General features: G+C 59.8%; 1 protein-coding gene across 1 annotated transcript; it reads right to left on the bottom strand.

The window, feature by feature from the left end:
- Nucleotides 1-853: 853 nt before the first annotated feature.
- On the bottom strand, nt 854-4693 carry LRG1 (leucine rich alpha-2-glycoprotein 1). The gene is made up of 2 exons (XM_054013657.1): nt 4146-4693; nt 854-3283 (listed from the first exon to the last, which is right to left on the bottom strand). Exon 2 carries the CDS (start codon nt 3280-3282, stop codon nt 2242-2244), a length of 1041 nt encoding a protein of 346 aa, XP_053869632.1. The 5' UTR covers nt 3283; nt 4146-4693; the 3' UTR covers nt 854-2241.
- Nucleotides 4694-19119: the final 14426 nt, after the last annotated feature.

Here is a 19119-nt window from a genome sequence, read left to right on the forward strand (position 1 = left end):
GGCTTGGGGGCACTGCTGGGGACGCCGTTGAGCAGTTTCACCGGCCGGCTGGGGTAGGGAAAGGGCTGGTGGGCCGGGTGCTGCCCAGCCGGTGGCCCCTGCATGGGTGCTGCACTGTGAATTGTAGGTGGGACTGGGCCGACGTCCCCAACAGCACCTATTAGAGATCTCTAGCTTGTAAAGGGGGCCGTGCACTGTGGGATCACGGGAGGAAATCTGCCCCAAAGCCCGTCACTCGTGGCAATAAGAAGCGATGCTTGGCATTATGCAGCCGTAGATTTCCGAGCGCTTTTACACATGCCCAGACATTATCCCCCTTACAGCAGGCCAGCCACCGGCCCTGGACATGAAGTCTGGGGCAGAGAACCAGGAACAGAACCCAGGAGTCCTGACTCCCTTTTGGCAAGTAAGTGGAGATCTGGAGCTGAACTTGGGCACTGGGTCCATCTCTTTGGAAAGGGCTAACCTGAGTCAGGACTCCTGAACTTTGGGGAAGCCGGGGGTCCAGGTGCAGGGGCTGAAGTTGCATCTCAGGATCATCTGTAGAACAAACCAGCTCCTAGGAGACCCCCAGCCTGAGTTTGCAGACGGTTGAAGTTCCGAGAAGGGTCCAAACTTTCGCGCGCTTTCCAAGGCCACCAGTTAAACTTCACCCCCATCAGCCCTTGTCCTCCTCCCCCATCCCCCATCGAATCAGAGACCCCTTAGTGTCCCCCATGTTCACCTTGATTCTTTTCAAGTTACGCCAACAACCAGCAGCCTCTCTTTATAAAACAAGAGCCCAGCCACCCACACCGGGGTCCGGAGGCGCCGCTCGCTCACGGTTTTTATTGGCGTGATAAATCAGGACAAATTGTGCAACAGCTTTAAACAATTCCGTTTAATTTAAACCTTCCTTAGGACCCTAGTTCCGCCATAAATTTGCCGGCGAGACGTTAACGTGTAACTTTCCGTGTTTTGTTTCCAATTAAAAAAACACAATGGCTGCAATCAACATATCACGAGGGCCGGAACATTCACAGGGACGGGGTGACATTGACCAGAGCAGCCGGATTTAGTCATGGCTTACATTCCTCTCTCTCTAGTGCTTTCCTTTCAACGCCAAACTTCCCTGATCTTTGGGACCAGGCTGGGATGGCTGGTGCTAGGATCTTTTAGGGGATAACAGAGGCCTGGGATGGGGGACTCATGTTCTTGGACCTTGTAGGGGGAGCATCTATCCAGCCTGCAACTGCCTGCCTTTGCTTCTACAAGGAGATGCATCACAGGCATGTGGCTGAGCAGAGCTGACTCCCCTTGGTAGCCAGATCAGGTCAGTCCTATTAGATTGCACTCGGCGGAAAGGATCTCTTTCTGAAGAGGCTGGCCAGGGGAAGGGCAGGGAAGGGAAACCCTGGCCATAGCCAGCCCAGAAGGGAGTGATGCGTACGTGTTGCTGATTGCAGACCGGTGCTATGTTTGGGATGGGGTGGGGACCTTGCCCAAGGACAGGGACCCTGATCCAAGCCAACCCCTTTCAGAGCTTAATTCCAGCCCATGCTGTTGCCTATAAAACCAACTTCCCAGAGCCCACCCAAACCCCACAATTGAGGCTCCTTGATGCCTCCAAGATTACTCGGTGCCAGGCAAGGGATTTGGGTGCCAGGCTCGGAAGCTGGGGCCCAAATAAGGACAAATGCCAGGTGGACGACTGTATCCTAAGAGATGTCTGGGCTTTTTTCTAGGGAGGGGTTTCCTGGTAGGGGAAGCAGGAGCTGTTGGGTGCTTACTGGAGACCATCCCACACGAGCGTGTGGCTGCACAAGGGAGCTGGCTGGGGGGAGGCACGTGGTAGCTCCTATCTCTGAGGCATGGTGGGGTGAGGGGCTGAAGGGGTCAGGCAGGAGGTCATGGAGGAGTGGGGGTGGGGGTGGGAGTGGGAAATGCTGTGCGGCCATGGGCTTCTCTGTGGGTGGGTCTGATCCTTCCTGCTGCAGCTGGGCAGGTATTTGATCAGTGACCTGGGGGGTGAGCTGGTAGCGGCAAATGGGAAAGGCCTGAGCTCGAAAGGCCAGTCCTATGGGAAGGGTGGTGGGCACTGCTGGGATCCCCTGGTAAGGAAGGCACCAACATCATCATGCCCCAGGGCGCCCAGTGGCGGCATGGGGGTTGAAGATGGCAGTGCCCGCAGCTCTCACCATGTCTAGCTGGCATGCTGCCCACTGGCGCTGGGCGTTGCCACCTGGGTCAGCCACGCTAAGCTTAGGAAGCCTGGTTCTGAGGGAGGCTGCAGGGGCTCGGGTGCTCTGCTGGACAGGAAGCAATGAGCGTGTCGTTGGTCGCGGCTGCTACCGTCTGGCCCTTGAGGTTCTCGGGGGTCCCACAGCGGGTGTGCTGTAGGGCGTACAGGCCGACGGAGCGGCCCGTCGCCCACTGCATGAAGGAGAGCATGGCGCAGTCACACGCCCACGGGTTCCCGGACAGATCCAGCTCCAGCGTCAGGTTCTGCTCCGAGAAGCAGGGGGCCAGCGAGGTCAGGCTGTTGTTGTAGAGATCCAGGTGGCCCAGCCGGCCCAGGTTTCGGAAGAGCTGCGCCGGCAGCGAGCTCAGGTTGTTGTGCTGGAGGAAGAGGTACCTGAGGTGCGGCATCTGGTCGAAGGTGTGCTCGACAATGGAGTGGAGCTGGTTGCCTTCCAGGTTTAACCTCTCCAGGCTGGGCAGGCCGGCCAGCAGCTCCGGGGCCAGCCTGTCCAGGTGGTTATTGGACAGGTCAAGACTTTTCAGGTTGCTCAGGTTCTGGAAGCAATTTGGAGGCAGGGCCTGCAGCCGGTTATTGGACACATCTAACCACTCCAGCTCCCCCAGCGTCTGGAACCACGCTGGTTCCAAGGCCCCCAGCCTGTTCCCATTCAGAACCAGGTGCTGCAGAGGGCTATAGGAGTCCACGATCTCTGGGGGCAGGTCTTCCAGGAGGTTGTTGGTGAGATCCAAGACCCGCAGCGCTGGCAGATCCCGGAAGAGGCTGCCGGGGAGGCTCCTTAACTGATTGCTGGAGAGGTGCAGCTCTCGGAGCTTGGGGAGCTTCTGCAGGGCGTCGGGGCCGATGCTGGAGAGGTTGGTGAACTCCACGGAGATCATCAGCGTCTCCTCAGGGAAGCCGGTCGGGAAGCTGCTGAGGGACGGGGAGGTGCAGACGAATTGTGTGATGTTGCTGGGGGTGGGCACGGGTGGGCAGGGGGCTCCCAGCCAGCAGGGAAGGGAGGACATGAGCGCAGCCAGCAGGGCGATCCCCAAGTGGCCCATCCTGCAGGGAGAAACACACACTGGGCCATCATGGCTAGTCGGCGGTAAAGGGACCTGGGAAGCCGAGAGGCTGAGCGGGGAGGCTGGAGTCAGGCTGGCGCTGAGCAAACGCCCTACTCCCTCTGTCCGCACAGGGGTCCTCAATCATGCCCCACAGCCCTAGGATCCCCCCTGCCCCCCAATCCTGCCGATGCCCCTCCATCCCCACCCGCCACCCCCTGCCGGTCCAGCCCTGGGCTCCCAACCGTATTCAGAGTCTCACTTTTTTCATCTCTGCCAGGCCCACTGCTGAGGTTCCCCTCCTCCCCCAGCCAGGAGGACGCTCCGCGGCAGGGCAGAGGGGAGATCCTTGCTGGCAGGGCCCTCATGGAGCCACATTTGGCAAAGCTCCCTTGGTTGGCCACCTGGGGTTCCCTTAGAGTCAGGGAACCCCTGGGGGGCACATAAGCTCTAGGCCACCCCTTCCCAGCCCCAGCACCCGGGGACATTGCCTAGGGGGAAGGGGGCATGGCCAGGGCACCCCTTCGCTTGGCCTATTCCAGAATGGCCCCTGGGGGCAGTGGGCATCTAGTCCTAACCTTACACGGGGGAGCAGATCGGTCCTTAGGCAGCCCCCGGTCCAGGACAGGTGGCATCGAGCCCCCTGATCCCCAAGTCCTGGCCTCAAAGCCCCAGGTGCTAAGCCCCCAACGCCCCAAGGAATATGGGGTGCTCCGCACCACTGGGAATCGGGGGCTCCTGAATGCCCCCCGGATGTGCCCCGACTCCCTTTGCAATTGAAACTCTCCCAGCCGGAATCACCGGCTGTTCACTTGGTGCTGTCCCGGGGCCAGGGCTGGCGAAAGCCCCGAGTCCGTATCTACCTTTCCCTGACTGCGATTCCACCTGGCTGAGTCTCGTCTCTGGCCGCTCCTCACCGCCGGGACACTGTCCTGTGCATGCCCGGGGCTGGCTCTTTATAGTCCGGTCCCGTTAGCCAGCCCATCGGCCTTGAGAGCGGGGAAGGGGCGGCCTTGGGGCTCCTTCTGGGAACTGCCCCCTCGCTCTGCCGGGTTGAGAAATCACCTCTTTGCGAAACCCACCGGAGCGACGGGCCTGCTCCTGAGTGGCTGGACAACGGCATCACTGAATTCGATGGAGCGGGGCTGGTTTACGTCCCCTGAGGATTTGGCCCAACACCTGTGATCGCTTCCCCACCCCCCCACTGAACCTTGTTCCCCAGAGGGGCCGGGGCTTGTGCTGCTCCTTGCTCCGGTTACCTGGGCCCAATTTCACATGGCCCTGGAGTCATCGACCCCCGGGCAAAGCGGGGGTTGGGCATGACCATCCTGAGCCGGCAGCATGTCGTGCCCACGGTGCCCTGGTGCGAATGACGGCACGGGGGTAGGGCAGCGCTGGAGTGGCCCCTGTATCGCCAGGCGCTCTTCCCCGAGCCCCCCAGCTCCAGGTGTGGGGCTCTGCCCTGCCCCAACTGGCAATGCACAGTTCAACCAGTGAGCAAAGTGCACCTTGACAAACATATTCCCCCCTCCCCTCCCCCCCAGTGTTTACCGTGGCAGGGATTTTTGAATATGTTTATCTCTGATTGATGCAATTGTCAGGACAATGACAGCAGCTGTGCGGATTGAAAGGGGCTTTTGTGGTTGATTTCCCTGTGGTTTATTTAGCCAGTTCAGCTCCACGCCTGGCTCTCGGTCTGGATTTGCTCAGCTTGGAACCCGGGGGAAGGGGCGGGGAGGGGGGGATGTTTTTCTGGGGTTTTCAGGATTGATTGCTCGCCTGTATCCCCACGTATGATTCATCTGCAAACACAGCTCCCGACCCCTTGTCCTCCAGCTCTGGGGATCGGGCAGATAAATCATTGAGCAAAGGTCTGTTTTCCCAATCCCTCCCCCCACACCCCGATCCTCTGCAGTGTAGCTACTGGCCACGTTTGCCAGGCGGCATCTGTGAACTGTGGACACAGACGGGCATGATGAACCCACTGTGTGGGTGGTGGTGCAAAGAGTCAGGTTTGAGGCCTGGGATTTTTTTTGGGGGGGAGCAGAAATGTGGGTGCCGTTTGCACCCACAAAATGGGCATCAAGAATAGCCCCGCTAAAGTTCCCGGAGGCAGGTGGGTCCAAGGACGGGGGAAGGGCCCTTCTTGCTGTGACAGCGGTTCCGAGCAGGGGGCTGCCGGTTGGACTCGGCCAGTGATTGCGGGCTGGGGTTGGAGGGCTAAGTCCGCTCTTGTGGGGAGATCCACGGGGTGAGCGAACTCTGTCCCTGGGAGTGACACCCGCTGGCCTCAACCAGAGCCCACGCAGCGCTCCCCGTCCCGGCCGATCAGCGCTGGGCCAGCCCCTTCCCAAGACCCCTTGCTCAGACGATAAATGTGGTGGTGTCTGTGCCCCAGGCCTTCCCCAAAGGTGCCAGCAGGCGACCCCCGGGGCGGGAACGTTCGCTCCCGGGGCACCTTGGAGGCGGGTTCTGAACTCGGACCCGGGAGGTTGAATCCAGAGGGCCCAGCCGGGGAACAGGCCAGCCCCTTGCGAACTCATCCAGTCACAAGGAACCTGCGACGGCGTCAAATACATTCTTGGCCGCTGAGTTATTCTCTGCTCTGAGGCTGAGTCATCTGGGCCCCTGTTTCACTCTCGCTTTTTGCTGCCTGGTTTCCGCCCTTCCCCTCTTGCCAAGGGATCAGTTCTCAGCTAGTCCCTCCCCTAATGGGATTCCCGGGCCAGTCACTCCCACCCCCCAAACCTGGGCCACTTCCAACCGGGCCACAGGTGACAGAAAGAGACAAACATCCTGCCCAGCCACTTTCTGGGAGGTGCCACGTTTGCCGTGACCAGCCGGTGGCAGCCTTGCTGTTCCTTTAAATCCCGGGTCTCTCCCAGCTACAATAAATATGAAGAACCAGAATTCCTCACCCGGCTTCTTCTGTTCCCGGGCCCCGCTGGGAGTCTGCATTCCAGACCCCTTCCCATATGTCTCGCAGGCTAAAGGGACCCCCCCACCCCCACCAGGGTGCGGGAAAATGCACGTTGAGAAACAATCCATCCTGTTCCTCGTTAATCTCAATAATTCACCGCTCTCCCAGAGCCCTGTGCCGACGTGGCCGAATGGATCCAACACCTCAGTGTTCAGGACAGGCGGCGAGACGGCGTCACACCCATCCTGCGTGGCTGGCGGGAGGGTATTGCGGGTGACCATCCTGCCTTTGCCAGCCGTGCCAGTGAGCGCCAGCCCTTTGTGACGTGGGCCCCTCTCGAGTGGGCACTAGGCTGAGACCCAGCAAACTCGTTTCTCCCAGGCCACCGCCAAAGCGCTGGCGGCTGGCTGGAGCCCTGGGTCCCAGCCGGCCCAAGGTGGGCTTTGTACCAGTAACGGGTGCAGGTGGCTGGATACCACAGCAATGGTCTCTTTAAAGAAGGAGACCGTCTAGGGCAGGGCCATTGCCAGCAGCGCTTCCCCTCGCCTCCTTCTGCTTGCCAGCAGGGACCCAGCTCTCTTTGTGTGCCAACCTCCCCCTGCCCGCTGGGGCCCCTCTGCAGCTCTTACCCTCAGAGAGACAGGCGCTCTCAGGCAAAGCTTGGGCCAGGACAGACCAGGGAGGAGGGAGCGGAACGAGCCAGCTCTGCCCCTCTCAAATGTATATCGATATCTCCATGTCTCAGAGGGGGAAACTGAGGCACGGGGCGGCATGGACCTGGTTTTCAGCGCCCCTCGCTCCCACTGGCTTCAGCGAGGGTTGTGGCTGCCACGTGCCTCTGGAAACCAGGCCTGAATGAGACACCCCCACTCTCGCCCAGCGGGTCAGTGGCACAGCAGGGAAGAGAACTCAGGAGTTCTGAGTCCCAGTCCTGGGCTCTGACCCAGTGGACCCCACCGCCCGTATCCCTGGAGATCCTCGGTCCTCCGAAATCAGGGCGCTGTGCTGATCTGTGCCCGTTCCCAGCGTCACTGACGTGTGAGCAGCACTAAGGGGGCACGCGGGAGGCTGGCAAAGGGGGCATCAGTGAGCCCTGGCCAAAGGCAGCATTGGTAGGCAAGGCAGAGCCCGGCGCAGCACCAGCAGGGCGAGCGGCTCTCCCAGGTCCATCCCCCTCCCCCCAAGCTCCTCTGTGAAGTTTTTCATCGTGTTACCGATATTGTTTTCTCTTTTATTACCTCCTGGGGAGCAATCGGGCTGTGGATTTACAGCAGGGCTAAAATCACCGCCCCATCTAAGTGAGCCATCCATACTCCCCGCTCGGCTACGCGCACGCAAGCTCGCGCCGTGGGGAGTGAAGCTATTTAATAGAGTCAGGGCTGGGTCCCGAGAGCCCCCCCGCTCTGCCCCGGGAGGGGGGGGGGGGCTGGCTGGGCCGCAGAGGACTTGATTAGCAACAGCACAAGATACTTGGCATCTGTGTAGGACCTTTCGTTCTGTGTTCCCCAGGCGGCCACCGCCCGCCCCTCCCCACGGCTCAGTTCCCGAGCCCCTGCCTCCCCTCCCACCCCCACCTACCCCCCAACCACCGACGCCTCCCCTCTCACCCCTCCCACCTACCCCCAACCACTGACACCACCCCTCCCGCCCCCACCCCCCAACCATCGACACCTCCCCTCCCACCCCCACCTACCCCCAACACCTGACACCTCCCCTCCCACCCCTCCAACCATCGACACCTCCCCTCCCATCCCCACCTACCCCCAACCCCTGACACCTCCCCTCTCACCCCTCCCACCTACCCCCAACCACTGACACCTCCCCTCCCACCCCCCAACCATCGACACCTCTCCTCCCATCCCCACCTACCCCCAACCCCTGACACCTCCCCTCCCACCCCCCCAACCATCGACACTTCCCCTTCCAACCCCCCACCTACTCCCCCAACCCCTGACACCTCCCCTCCCACCCCCACCAACCCCCGACACCTCCCCTCCCACCCCCACCTACCCGCCCAACCATCGAGACCTCCCCTCCCAACCCCCACCTACCCCCAACCCCTGACATCTCCCCTCCCACCCCTCCCACCTACCCCCAACCACTGACACCTCCCCTCCCACCCCCACCCCCCAACCATCGACACCTCCCCTCCCATCCCCACCTACCCCCAACACCTGACACCTCCCCTCCCACCCCCCCAACCATCGACACGTCCCCTTCCAACCCCTCACCTACTCCCCCAACCCCTGACACCTCCCCTCCCACCCCCACCAACCCCCGACACCTCCCCTCCCACCCCCACCCCCCAATCATCGACACTTCCCCTCCCACCCCCACCAACCCCCGACACCTCCCCTCCCACCCCCACCCCCCAACCATCGACACCTCCCCTCCCATCCCCATCTACCCCCAACACCTGACACCTCCCCTCCCACCCCCCCAACCATCGACACCTCCCCTCCCACCCCCCCAACCATCGACACTTCCCCTTCCAACCCCCCACCTACTCCCCCAACCCCCGACACCTCCCCTCCCACCCCCACCTACCCACCCAACCATTGAGACCTCCCCTCCCACCTCTACCTACCCCCAACCACCGACCTCCCCTCTCACCCCACCCACCTACCCCCAACATCTCCCCTCCCACCCCTCCCACCTACCCCCAACCACTAACACCTCCCCTCCCACCCCCACCCCCCAACCATCGACACCTCCCCTCCCATCCCCATCTACCCCCAACACCTGACACCTCCCCTCCCACCCCCCCAACCATCGACACCTCCCCTCCCACCCCCCCAACCATCGACACTTCCCCTTCCAACACCCCACCTACTCCCCCAACCCCTGACACCTCCCCTCCCACCCCACCAACCCCCGACACCTCCCCTCCCACCCCCACCTACCCACCCAACCATTGAGACCTCCCCTCCCACCTCTACCTACCCCCAACCACCGACCTCCCCTCTCACCCCACCCACCTACCCCCAACATCTCCCCTCCCACCCCTCCCACCTACCCCCAACCACTAACACCTCCCCTCCCACCCCCACCCCCCAACCATCGACACCTCCCCTCCCATCCCCACCTACCCCCAACCCTGACACCTCCCTTCCCACCTCTACCTACCCCCAACCCGACACCTCCCCTCCCACCCCACCCCCCCAACCATCGACACTTCCCCTTCCAATCCCTCACCTACCTCCTCAACCCCTGACACCTTCTCTCCCAACCCCACCTACCCCCCAACCACTGAGACCTCCCCTCCCCACCCTCTACCGCCCCCCCAACCACTGACACCTCCCCTCCCAACCCCCCCACCGACTCTCTCCAGCTCCCATTCCCATCCGCCAACCTCCCTTATCTTCCAGTCTTCACCATCTCCTCTCCCAGCCCCCCCCAACATGATCCCCGTCCACCACCTTCCCGTGCTCCACCCCCTCTCTCAGCCCCCGCGCCCGCCCGCCTCCCACCTTCCCCAGCCTGCTCTCAGGCTGACACCGCAACAGCCCTCTGAGCGTATCCGGCCCAACCGAAGCCCCCGCGCCGCAGCTGTTTGAGCGGCGGCCTGATCTCTCTCGCACTGAATTCCGGAGGCCTGAAATGTCCATTAGCCAAGCTCCCGGAGACTCTCCCTCCTGGGACCGGCCCTGGCCGACGGGTGCCCAGGCAGGTGGTGTGGGCAGGAGACGCCAGCCTGCTCCAAAGAAAGACGCAGAGGGGCTCGGCAACCCTGCCGTAAGCCCGCCTGGGCCGGCTGCCCAGTGGTGTTCAGGCTGCACCACCCACTCCGCTCCCGCGCTTGGCTGGGAGGGTGCGGAGCAGCGGTGGCCTCTAAGCCACCTTGGCAAGTCCCAGCTTCTGCAGCTCTGTGCACTTGGCCATCCCGGAGACCCTGGGAGAGGCTCCAGGAGCCCAGCCAGGCCCCTGGACTCTGGACGATCGGCAGCTGCGGCTGCTTCACCATCTTCGGATTCCCTAGTTCAGAGTCATCTTGGCTTCGTGTCCATCCCGTGGCTGGCTTCCTGGGGAGCAATCTCCATTTCCTAGCCAGTGCCTCCCCTTCAAATCCGCCTCTGCCCCAGCTCCTTGCACTAGGGTGACCAGACAGCAAATGTGAAAAATCGGGACGGGGGTGGGGGGTAATCGGTGCCTATATAAGAAAAAGACCCAAAATTGGGACTGTCTCTATAAAATCGGGACATCTGGTCACCCTACCTTGCACTCATCTTCTGCCTACGTGCACGGGAGTCACGGGCCGGTTGGAGAACTGCAGTCCCGGTGCACACTCACAAATGCAAAAGGTCGAGCCCGGCATGAATTCCATTCGTGCAAAACCAAGGAGGGAGCAGATTCAAATGACATGCTGGCCCCCCGCTGGTTGGGTTTGTTTTCACAGGGTGAGTGTGCGTCTGGCAATGAGGGTGTTTGCGTATCGCTGCGTGTGGCTGGCCACATACAGGCACATAGGTGTGTGAGTGTGAGCATGTCGGTGTGCACGATGTGGGCATGCTAGTGTAAGCATGTGTGCACGTGTGTGAGTGTGAGCATGTCGGTGTGCATGACATGGGTATGCTAATGTAAGCATGTGTGCACATGTGGGTGAGTGAGCATTTGGTGTGCAAAATGTGGGTATGCTAGTGTAAGCATCTGTGCACATACATGTGTGAGTGTGAGCATGTCAGTGTGCATGACATGGGTATGCTAGTGTAAGCATGTGTGCACATGTGAGTGAGCATGTCGGTGTGCACAACGTGGGTATGCTAGTGTAAGCATGTGTGCACATAGGTGTGTTAGTGTGAGCATGTTGCTGTGCATGATGTAGGTATGCGAGTGTAAGCATGTGTGCACACCTGTGTGGGGCTGTATCTGAGTGTGTCTATGTGAATGTTAGTATAAGTCTGGGCATACAGGTGTGTGCCTATCAGCATACTGGTGAGTGTGAGTGTGCACAACTGAGCGTGCCAACGCGTGTGTCTATGCACACGAGTGTGCATGTCAGTGTGTCCACATGCGCTTGTGCATGTGAGCGAGTAGCTGAGTGAGCAGTTCTGCCTGTTAGCATGTGTGAGTGTGTTTGCGAGTGTGGCTGCGTGCAACTGTACGTTAGCGTGTCTGTGTGAGCCGTTGTGCGTGTCTGTACGTGCACTTGTGCGTGTTAGCCACTGGGTCTGTGCGCTCACACCTCCCCGGAGCTGCTGCTGGGCTTTAGGTTTTTATTCGGGGTTATTTATATCCCCCGTGCCTAAAGAATCCCAAGTACGTGGGTTGATTATCCCCACTGCAGCGCCGCAGGGAGACTTCTCACTGTTGCAGCGACATGGCTGGAGGGATATTGGCACAGCAGGGCCGGGGGCCGGGGGCTTTGCTCTGCTGCAGGGCCATGGGGGCGGCTCGGTCCCAGGCTGGGTTCGCTGCGGTGTCAGCTCTGAACAGTGCCTGTCTCTGTGCCCCGAGGGGGTGGCCCGGGGGCTGGCTAAGAGTGTGACATCGCCTGGCTCGTTCGGCAAGGCGGGGCCATCCATCTGGGGCTCAGCTAATCTGGGAGATGCCTGCGGGCTCCCGGAGGGGACCTGGCCGGGAAGTGGTTGGCTCCAGGCCCAGAGGGGGGAAAAGGACCTTCCCTTTACTGGACTCAGGCCATTCCAGAGAACCAGGGTCGGATCCCCAGGTAGTGTGTGCTGCTCCGGTGACGGCAGGGGAGTACCGCACGCTAGCCCCACTGAGCATCAGTCACCAAGTTCTCCCTCCAGGCGGAGCTTTTCCATCGGGGGTTAGACCACAGGGGAGCACCCATGGGGAAAAAACGGTGGGTCCCCACCCCCCAGTGCCTCCCGCCCGCCGCAATCAGCTGTTTCGCGATGTGCAGGGAGGAAGGGGGAGGAGTGAGGACATGGCGTGCTCAGGGGAGGGGGGCAGAACGGGGCGGAAAGAGGTGGGGCGGGGCCTTGGGGGAAGGGATGGCGTGGATGGGGCCTGGGGCAGAGCTGGGGGTCGAGTTCCCCCCCAGCACGTTGAAAAGTCGGCGCCTGTGGGGTGGCCCCATCTCTCCCCATTGCTGGGAGAAGCTTGAGGGGTGCAACCCAGTCCTGCTTGTTGTTATTGGAGCTGGAGCCTCCAACCGAGATCAGAGCCAGGAACAGCACAGGCCCATCGCGAGATGGCCCCTGGACTGGGGGCGTAGGAAGCTGTATTATCCCCTGGCGGGGGGGGGGGGCGGGGGGGGGAGGGGGGGGGCTGAGCCCCAGAGAGCTTCAGCGATTTACCCAAGGGCGTCTGAGGCAGAGGTGGGAACTGACCTGACATCTCCAGTCAAGCGCCTTGGCCACCAGACCAACCTTCTGCTCAATCACTGTCCTATCAACCGCGTGCGAAACCCTGCACTGCGGCCCTGTGCGTTCATCCTGCCCAGCCGCTGGTGGACGGCCTCAAGCCTGGCCCCTTTGCCCAGGGCTCGGCTAGGGTAGTTGGGCTGCTGGGCCGGCAGCAGCTCTCAGGGCCCCTTCCCCGGAGCAGCGCCCCCCAAGCGCAGACAAGCCGGAGCAGCGGTGCGGCCCGGGCATGCCCCAAACACGAGCCGCGTGGAACCGGCTGCTTAAATGGAGTCCATTACACGCGACTGGCAGCGAGGCTGGCCGGGGAGAGCTGGAACAATGCAGACGTCAAGTTCTTCCTGGAAGCCTCGGCGAACGCGCTCAGGGGTTCTTGCTGCCGCTTTGGGACAGGTCGTTACGCGGGCGCCTCGTGCCCGCAGCGTCGCAGGCTCTGTGCGGCTGCCAGGGCCAGGCGGGGCTCCCTCCCCGCCAGCGAGGGTCCCCGGGGACCTCGGCAAGCCTTCGCCGAGACGGACGGCTGCTCGGCTGCGCATGAGACGTACGCGGCTGCTGGGGGAGATCGGCGGGCGGTTCTGGGGAGCGGCGTGTCGGACGAGGGAGCTGGTCTGTGCTGCCAAGTGCCTGCTGGGGCAGGGCAGCGATTCTGGGGCAGGGCCGGGCCCGATCCGGTGCAACAGCCATGGACGTCGCCCAGCGCCGGCGCGTGACTGAGCCGCAGGCCGAGTGTAATGGCACCCCCTTGTGGGTAACAGGAAAGCCGGCCCCAGGCCCAGCACCTTCCCCTTAGCTCAGACTCCGATGCCCCCTTCCCTGGGGGGAGAAGCGGCTTAGGCAGGGGCTTTCCCTGCAGGCCCAGGCCCCGTCCACGGCTTCTCTCCAAGGTGCGGAGGAGCCCAAGGCTGCATCGCTTGCGGCCTGTAGGTGGCGACAGCGCCACCGGGCAGCCTGGAGACTCCTGGCTCCGCTCAGAGACCTGGGGGCTGTGTGTGTGTGTGTCGGGGCGGGGGGGGGCTGGCTCCAGGGCCATAGGGGTCACTGATAGGCCTCATTGGAGTGGGCAGGATGGCAGGCCTGGGAGGGGGGTGGTCTCTGAGATACACTGTCATGGTCAGTGGCTCCTGGGAAGAACTTACAGGTCCTGGAAACAGGACCACGGTCTACCTGGCCCGGGCCTGCTGGGAAGCTGGCTCAGATTCACCCCAAATTTATCCTCAGGCGGCTGCTGCCGCAGGCCTGGCTGGAGCCTGGGGCTCCAGGCGTCTTTAGGGTGGATTCCCGCGGCTCCTGCCCGCTCCCCTGTACTGAGGCAATGCGCCCGACTCCCAGAGGGTCCGTCCTTCGCACCCCTCTGCTTCGGAGCCTGTGGCGCGTGTTTCTAGGCTGCACGTCCATGTCACTAACGTCAAGCCTCGCCCTGCAGCCTGTTTGCCACGTCCCTCTCCCCGGAAACGATCAGCAGGCAGGGCCAGGGCCAATGGCGTGGCACCCGCTACCCTCGTGCCCAGTGGAGCATCGGACTAGCCGAGCCAGGGGCGGGCCGAGCGCCTTCCCACTCCCGCCCGGGTTCCGCAGGTGAAGTCGGCTGCTTCCGCGGCTGCTGTTGCAGGCGGTAAAACCCGGGCTAGCGTCTCTGTTTTCTAATGAGTCGTGGCAGGCGGCGGGCTGCAAATTGGACACTGAAGGAATTCATTAAGCGAGCGAGAGGCAGGGAGCAGGCAGATTCCGAGAAGGTTTTTATTAAACCCCAGCCTGCTGCGATGCATATATTAGTTTGCATTATTTCTCACCATCTGTTAGTGCCAGCTCAGAGCTGCCCCACTGGGTCATTTATTGTCCTCCCTCCCCCCGCCCCGTTAAAGGAGCATGTGCGTGTGCGCGAAGGGGGCCGTATCTTTCTCCTTGTGCCTCGTTTCGTCTGCAACCTGCTAATTTGTTGCCTAAAAAACTCGAGACGCTCTCGGAGATCAGTTTCTGCTTTGGCCGCGCGGCTAATGCAATCTGATAGGCTCGCGCTCGCTCCTGGGCTTGCCCTCCATCTATCGTCTCCCGCTCTTGCTAGCTGGTTCACGTTCTCTGTCTCCGGTGTCTCTCGCTCGCTCCGTTCGGCTCACTCTCAGATGTCTGTCCTATCTGTCTGGCTAGCTATCGCGTTTCTGTAGCGTTCATTGCCAGCCTGGCAAGTACAAAAATGAAGAGCTGCTTACATTTGTCTCTAGAGTTCGCTGCTGGCCACCCTTCCTCGATTCAGGTGCCGTTAATCCACCCTCTCCCCCAACGCCCTAATCTTCTCTTTTCGTCTCCCCGCCTGGCATTGTCCGGCCATGGGAAATGGTTACAAGTAATCCTGTCACCGTCACTGTTGTGGGAAGGGTTTTTCTCGCCCCCCCCGTCTGGTCTCCTGCTGTCTCCCATCCCACCATGTGCATGACCTCCCCCGTGCGTGCCCCTCCGTGCGATGTCACCGTGGCGCACTGCCATCAGCACAGATGCTAGCCCAGACACACTCGCCCCCACACGCTCTCCTGGTGCTGCGCTGACCCATCTTCACCGGCAAGCACCCACTAAAACAAACACAGCCCACCGCCGTCGGAACAAAGGCAGCCCCCTCCAGCGCAAGGCAGGCTCCCCCAGGCGGAGCGCCCCACACATTAGCGTGGCCCTCAAGGGAATTAGCAATGCAAAGGAAACTCAGCTTTCGGTGGTGTTCACAGAGGCCAATGATTTCCAAATAAGCCTGGAGTCGGGCCTTTTCATCCAGTTTTAGGCACCTAAGTGTGCTTGTGAAAGCGCCTAACTACGGAGCCAAAGCCCTAGTTTTAAATCCCCAGACTTGGAAAGTTTAGTCTAAGTTCCCAGCCCTTTTCCTTGGGAAGGTAGCCCTGAAAATGTAAATTGATCACTAGGAACGCAGGAGTTGTCAGGGCCAACCAGACCATCAGTGCATTGAGATCTGTGTCCTGGCTTCAGAAGCAGCTGGTGTCACGTGCCTCAGAGTCTCCACAAGGAATAATTACAAAGTAACCTACCCATCAGGGAAGTTCCTTCCTGACCCCTATCAGTGGGGGGGGGGGGCTGGGTTTTGCCCTGAAGCATGAGGGTTTATATCCCTTAATACACCTTTTTAATCTTCCCTGCTATGACTGCGGGTGCTCTCAGAGCCCATATAAATGTCTAATCCTTGATTGTATCCTAATAAGCTCTTGGCCTCAGTGCGCTCTTGTGGCAAGGAGTTCCACGGGTTAGCTATGATGTGTGTTAAATAAATTGTATTCCCATCTATCACTTAGAAATGTATTGTGGTTCGGCTTCATACTGTGAATGGATGTGAATGCGCACGCGCGCACACACACACACACACACACACACTCTCTCTCTCTCTCTCTCTCTCTCTCCAGCCAAAGGTAGCAAGGTGAGTGTATGCAGGTTTGCAGTAACATAGTCAATTTCATGTCAATTACATTCAATGAACTTTACTGGCAGGACAGAGGGCTGCCAAATCTCAATCACCTCTGTTTGCAGGCGAGGCCTTTGCTCTTGCAGTGCTTGGCAGGCTCTGTCCGTGTGGTCGGGTTGGTCACGTCTAATCCGTTGGCCGGCTGCCCCAGCTCAGGAAGTTAATTCCGCCTCCTCTTGCACGTCTCCCAGAACCCTGCTGCCTCTGTCTTTCCAACTTTGGCCTGGGAGAGCCCTTAGTTCGACAAATCATTCCTTACTGGGTTTCTGGTGCATCTTACGCCTCCCAGGCTGACTTCCCAGCTTGTCTTCGCTGCCTCTGGGCTGGCTTCTGCCTGGTCTAGTTCACGTCAGCAAGCCAATCTGCTAGAGCGAAGTGTCGGTGCAGGGATCTATAGCAATCTAGCCTCTCCGTGGGTTGAATCTGCTCTTCCCGGAGGCTGTGTTCTGGTTGCCGGTTTTAGGGCTCGGGTGGCGCGTTTGAACATTCTCCGTTTCTCCCTGGGCCTGTTCAGGTCCTAGTGGCGGCGTTCTTTAAGACGGGGAGCTGCGTTGCATGCGAGCGAAGTGTGTTTTTCATGAATTTCCGCCTTTGATCTTCTCCTGCTTTGTGGTGGAAGGCGCATGTAGCGCTTATAAGATGAGTCTAGCGGCTCAGTGTGGCTTTGATGATATTGATTAGTAGCGAGAAATGCCCTAGTTCTGCTCTGCAGCCATGGACGAGAAAGAGTTTCTAGCTACTGTATGTATCGTGCTGCATGTGGGGCTTTGTCCCCTGGCTGCATTTAGGGCCTAATCCAGAGCCCATTGCAGTCAATGGAAATAATACTAGTAATTAGTACCTACTTTTCCACTTGTGGATCTCGAAGCACTTCAGGGGCATTATCCCCATTTTACAGATGGGGAAACTGAGGCACTAAGCAGGGTAATGACTTGCTCACAGTCACCCGCAGGCCAGCGACAGAACCAGGACTAGAACCCAAGTCTTTTGAGTACTAGGCCAGTGCTGTCTCCACTAGGCAACGCTGCCGATTGACTTAGCTCAGGGGCCTTTTAATTGTGCCTAGACTTTGCTCCTGTAAAATAGGCTGGCAGAGAGCGACGGTGCCACTAGCCTTTGCTCTCAGACACCAAAGGTCATGTCCCTCTGCCACAGGCTCCCTGTGTGACCTTGGGTGGGTCACTTACCTTTGTGAGGGGCAATATAGACTGTGAGCTGCCCAGATGCTACAATGATGGGCTCCATATAAGTACCCAAGATAGGCAGATGAGCTTGAAGGAAGAGGCTAATGTAGATTCTTATGGGGTCTGGGGGAGCGTGATCCAGACCATGTTCCCTTTAGTTGGGCCTGAGTCTGATCTTGTTTATACCCCTTTCACCTTAGAGTCCCTCCTTAGCCTGCCCTGCGTAACGCCGGGCTCCCAGCAACCCATTGGCTCCACACAACCAAGGTGGGCTCGGTGGCTTTGCTGAAAAAGCCCCAGTTTTGTCTTTTCCCTGCTGATCCCCACGCGTGGCAGGAGGCCTCTGGTGTGGGAGGCTCTTTGTAAGGCTACCCAGGGCCGCCCAGAGGGGGGGGCAAGTGGGGCAATTTGCCCCAGGCCCTGGGCCCCACAGGGGCCCCCACGAGAATATAGTATTCTATAATATTGCAACTTTTTTTTATGGAAGGGGCCCCCAAAATTGCTTTGCCCCAGGCCCCCTGAATCCTCTGGGTGGCCCTGAGGCTGCCTCGCGTGGCCGATCAGGGCATCAGCCTAGAGAAGGCATTGATCGCAGAGCCAGTCAGGGGCAGAGCTGACATCTGCCCCTGTGCAGGTGCTGGCGATGCCGGAAAGGCTGGGGCTGTGGTCACGTCCCTACACGCCCAGGCCTCCATTTGCATGTGGCTGGACTGCCCCGGCATGCAGGCTGAATGGGGGTATATATTTCCCCACCAGTTCTGCTTCCAGGCTCACCCTGGCTGCCAGATTGACTCAAACACTCTGCTAAAGCCTCTCACGCAGGCAAATCGCTTCCCTTGCTCTGTGCGTTTTACATGTTTGTTCAGAAAGCAGGTCTGTGGGGGGGCAGATGTGGTCGGAAGGCGGAAGCTAATGTGGCTTGTGGGTTATGTCGGCACCGGTCAGGTTCAGTCTTGTTCTGTGAGGGTGAAATTAACTCCGAGGGCCACAAATACCGTCTGCCATGCTGAGCTGTATCGGGTGGGACTGATTCCTAGGCCTCCCGCCCCGGGGTCACCCTTACGGAGTATGCTCCCTCCAGACCCATTTGCTGCTGCTAGTACAGATACAGCCGGCGTTGGCTTGAACCACGGGGATCTGTACATAGCCACATAGGCATTCACACACATATAGGCACACACACATGCAGGTCACACATATGCACACACAGGCACGCACCCACGCAAACACACATGTGGACACACACAGGCATTCGTACCCACATATGCACACCCACAAACACACCCCTACACAAACCCACAGCCTCTTTGTCTAAGCTTAGTCTTCATTCGGGGACTACCGTGCTTACCGTCAAATGAGTCATACCCCCTCCGGCTCTGTGTTTGTCAGTCTTCCCCGTACTAAGCAGGGTCAGGCCTGGCCAGCATTTAGCGAGCAGAGCTCCGAGCATGCTACAGGAGACGGTGGCGGGAATCTAGTAAGTAGTGCTGTACTCTCTGCGTTGGCGTTGAGTTAAGGAGGCCGGGAGGCTCTCTGCAGCTGGAAACGTTATCTCAGGGATGAGTCCTAAAAAACCAAGGTCTTGAACACCTGTGGTCATGAAAGCGCCTCCGTCACCTTTTGTAAAAGCAGGCACGTTAACCCCAATATCGTGGACAAATTCCAGTGTCGGTAATTACGTCTTGCCTGCTGGCGCAGTTCGATCTCTCCTACCTAGGTTTGGCAGACTGAGGTTTTTCTCGGTAAATGGCAGTAAACATGGATTTCACAGGCCACACAAGCACTGACGAAGAAATAGCTCCGTGGACGATAATTGAAATGGAGAGCGGGGAAAATGGAGTTTGACACCTTACGGGGGGTCCCACCTTTATGTGTGTGAACCGTGTTGTAATGCTGGCCGTAGGGGCCGCTATTTAGATAGCTTTAACTTGGTGGGTCTGACAATCT

Source organism: Malaclemys terrapin, chromosome 24, assembly GCF_027887155.1.
Source record: "Malaclemys terrapin pileata isolate rMalTer1 chromosome 24, rMalTer1.hap1, whole genome shotgun sequence".
NCBI classification, from domain to species: domain Eukaryota; kingdom Metazoa; phylum Chordata; order Testudines; family Emydidae; genus Malaclemys; species Malaclemys terrapin.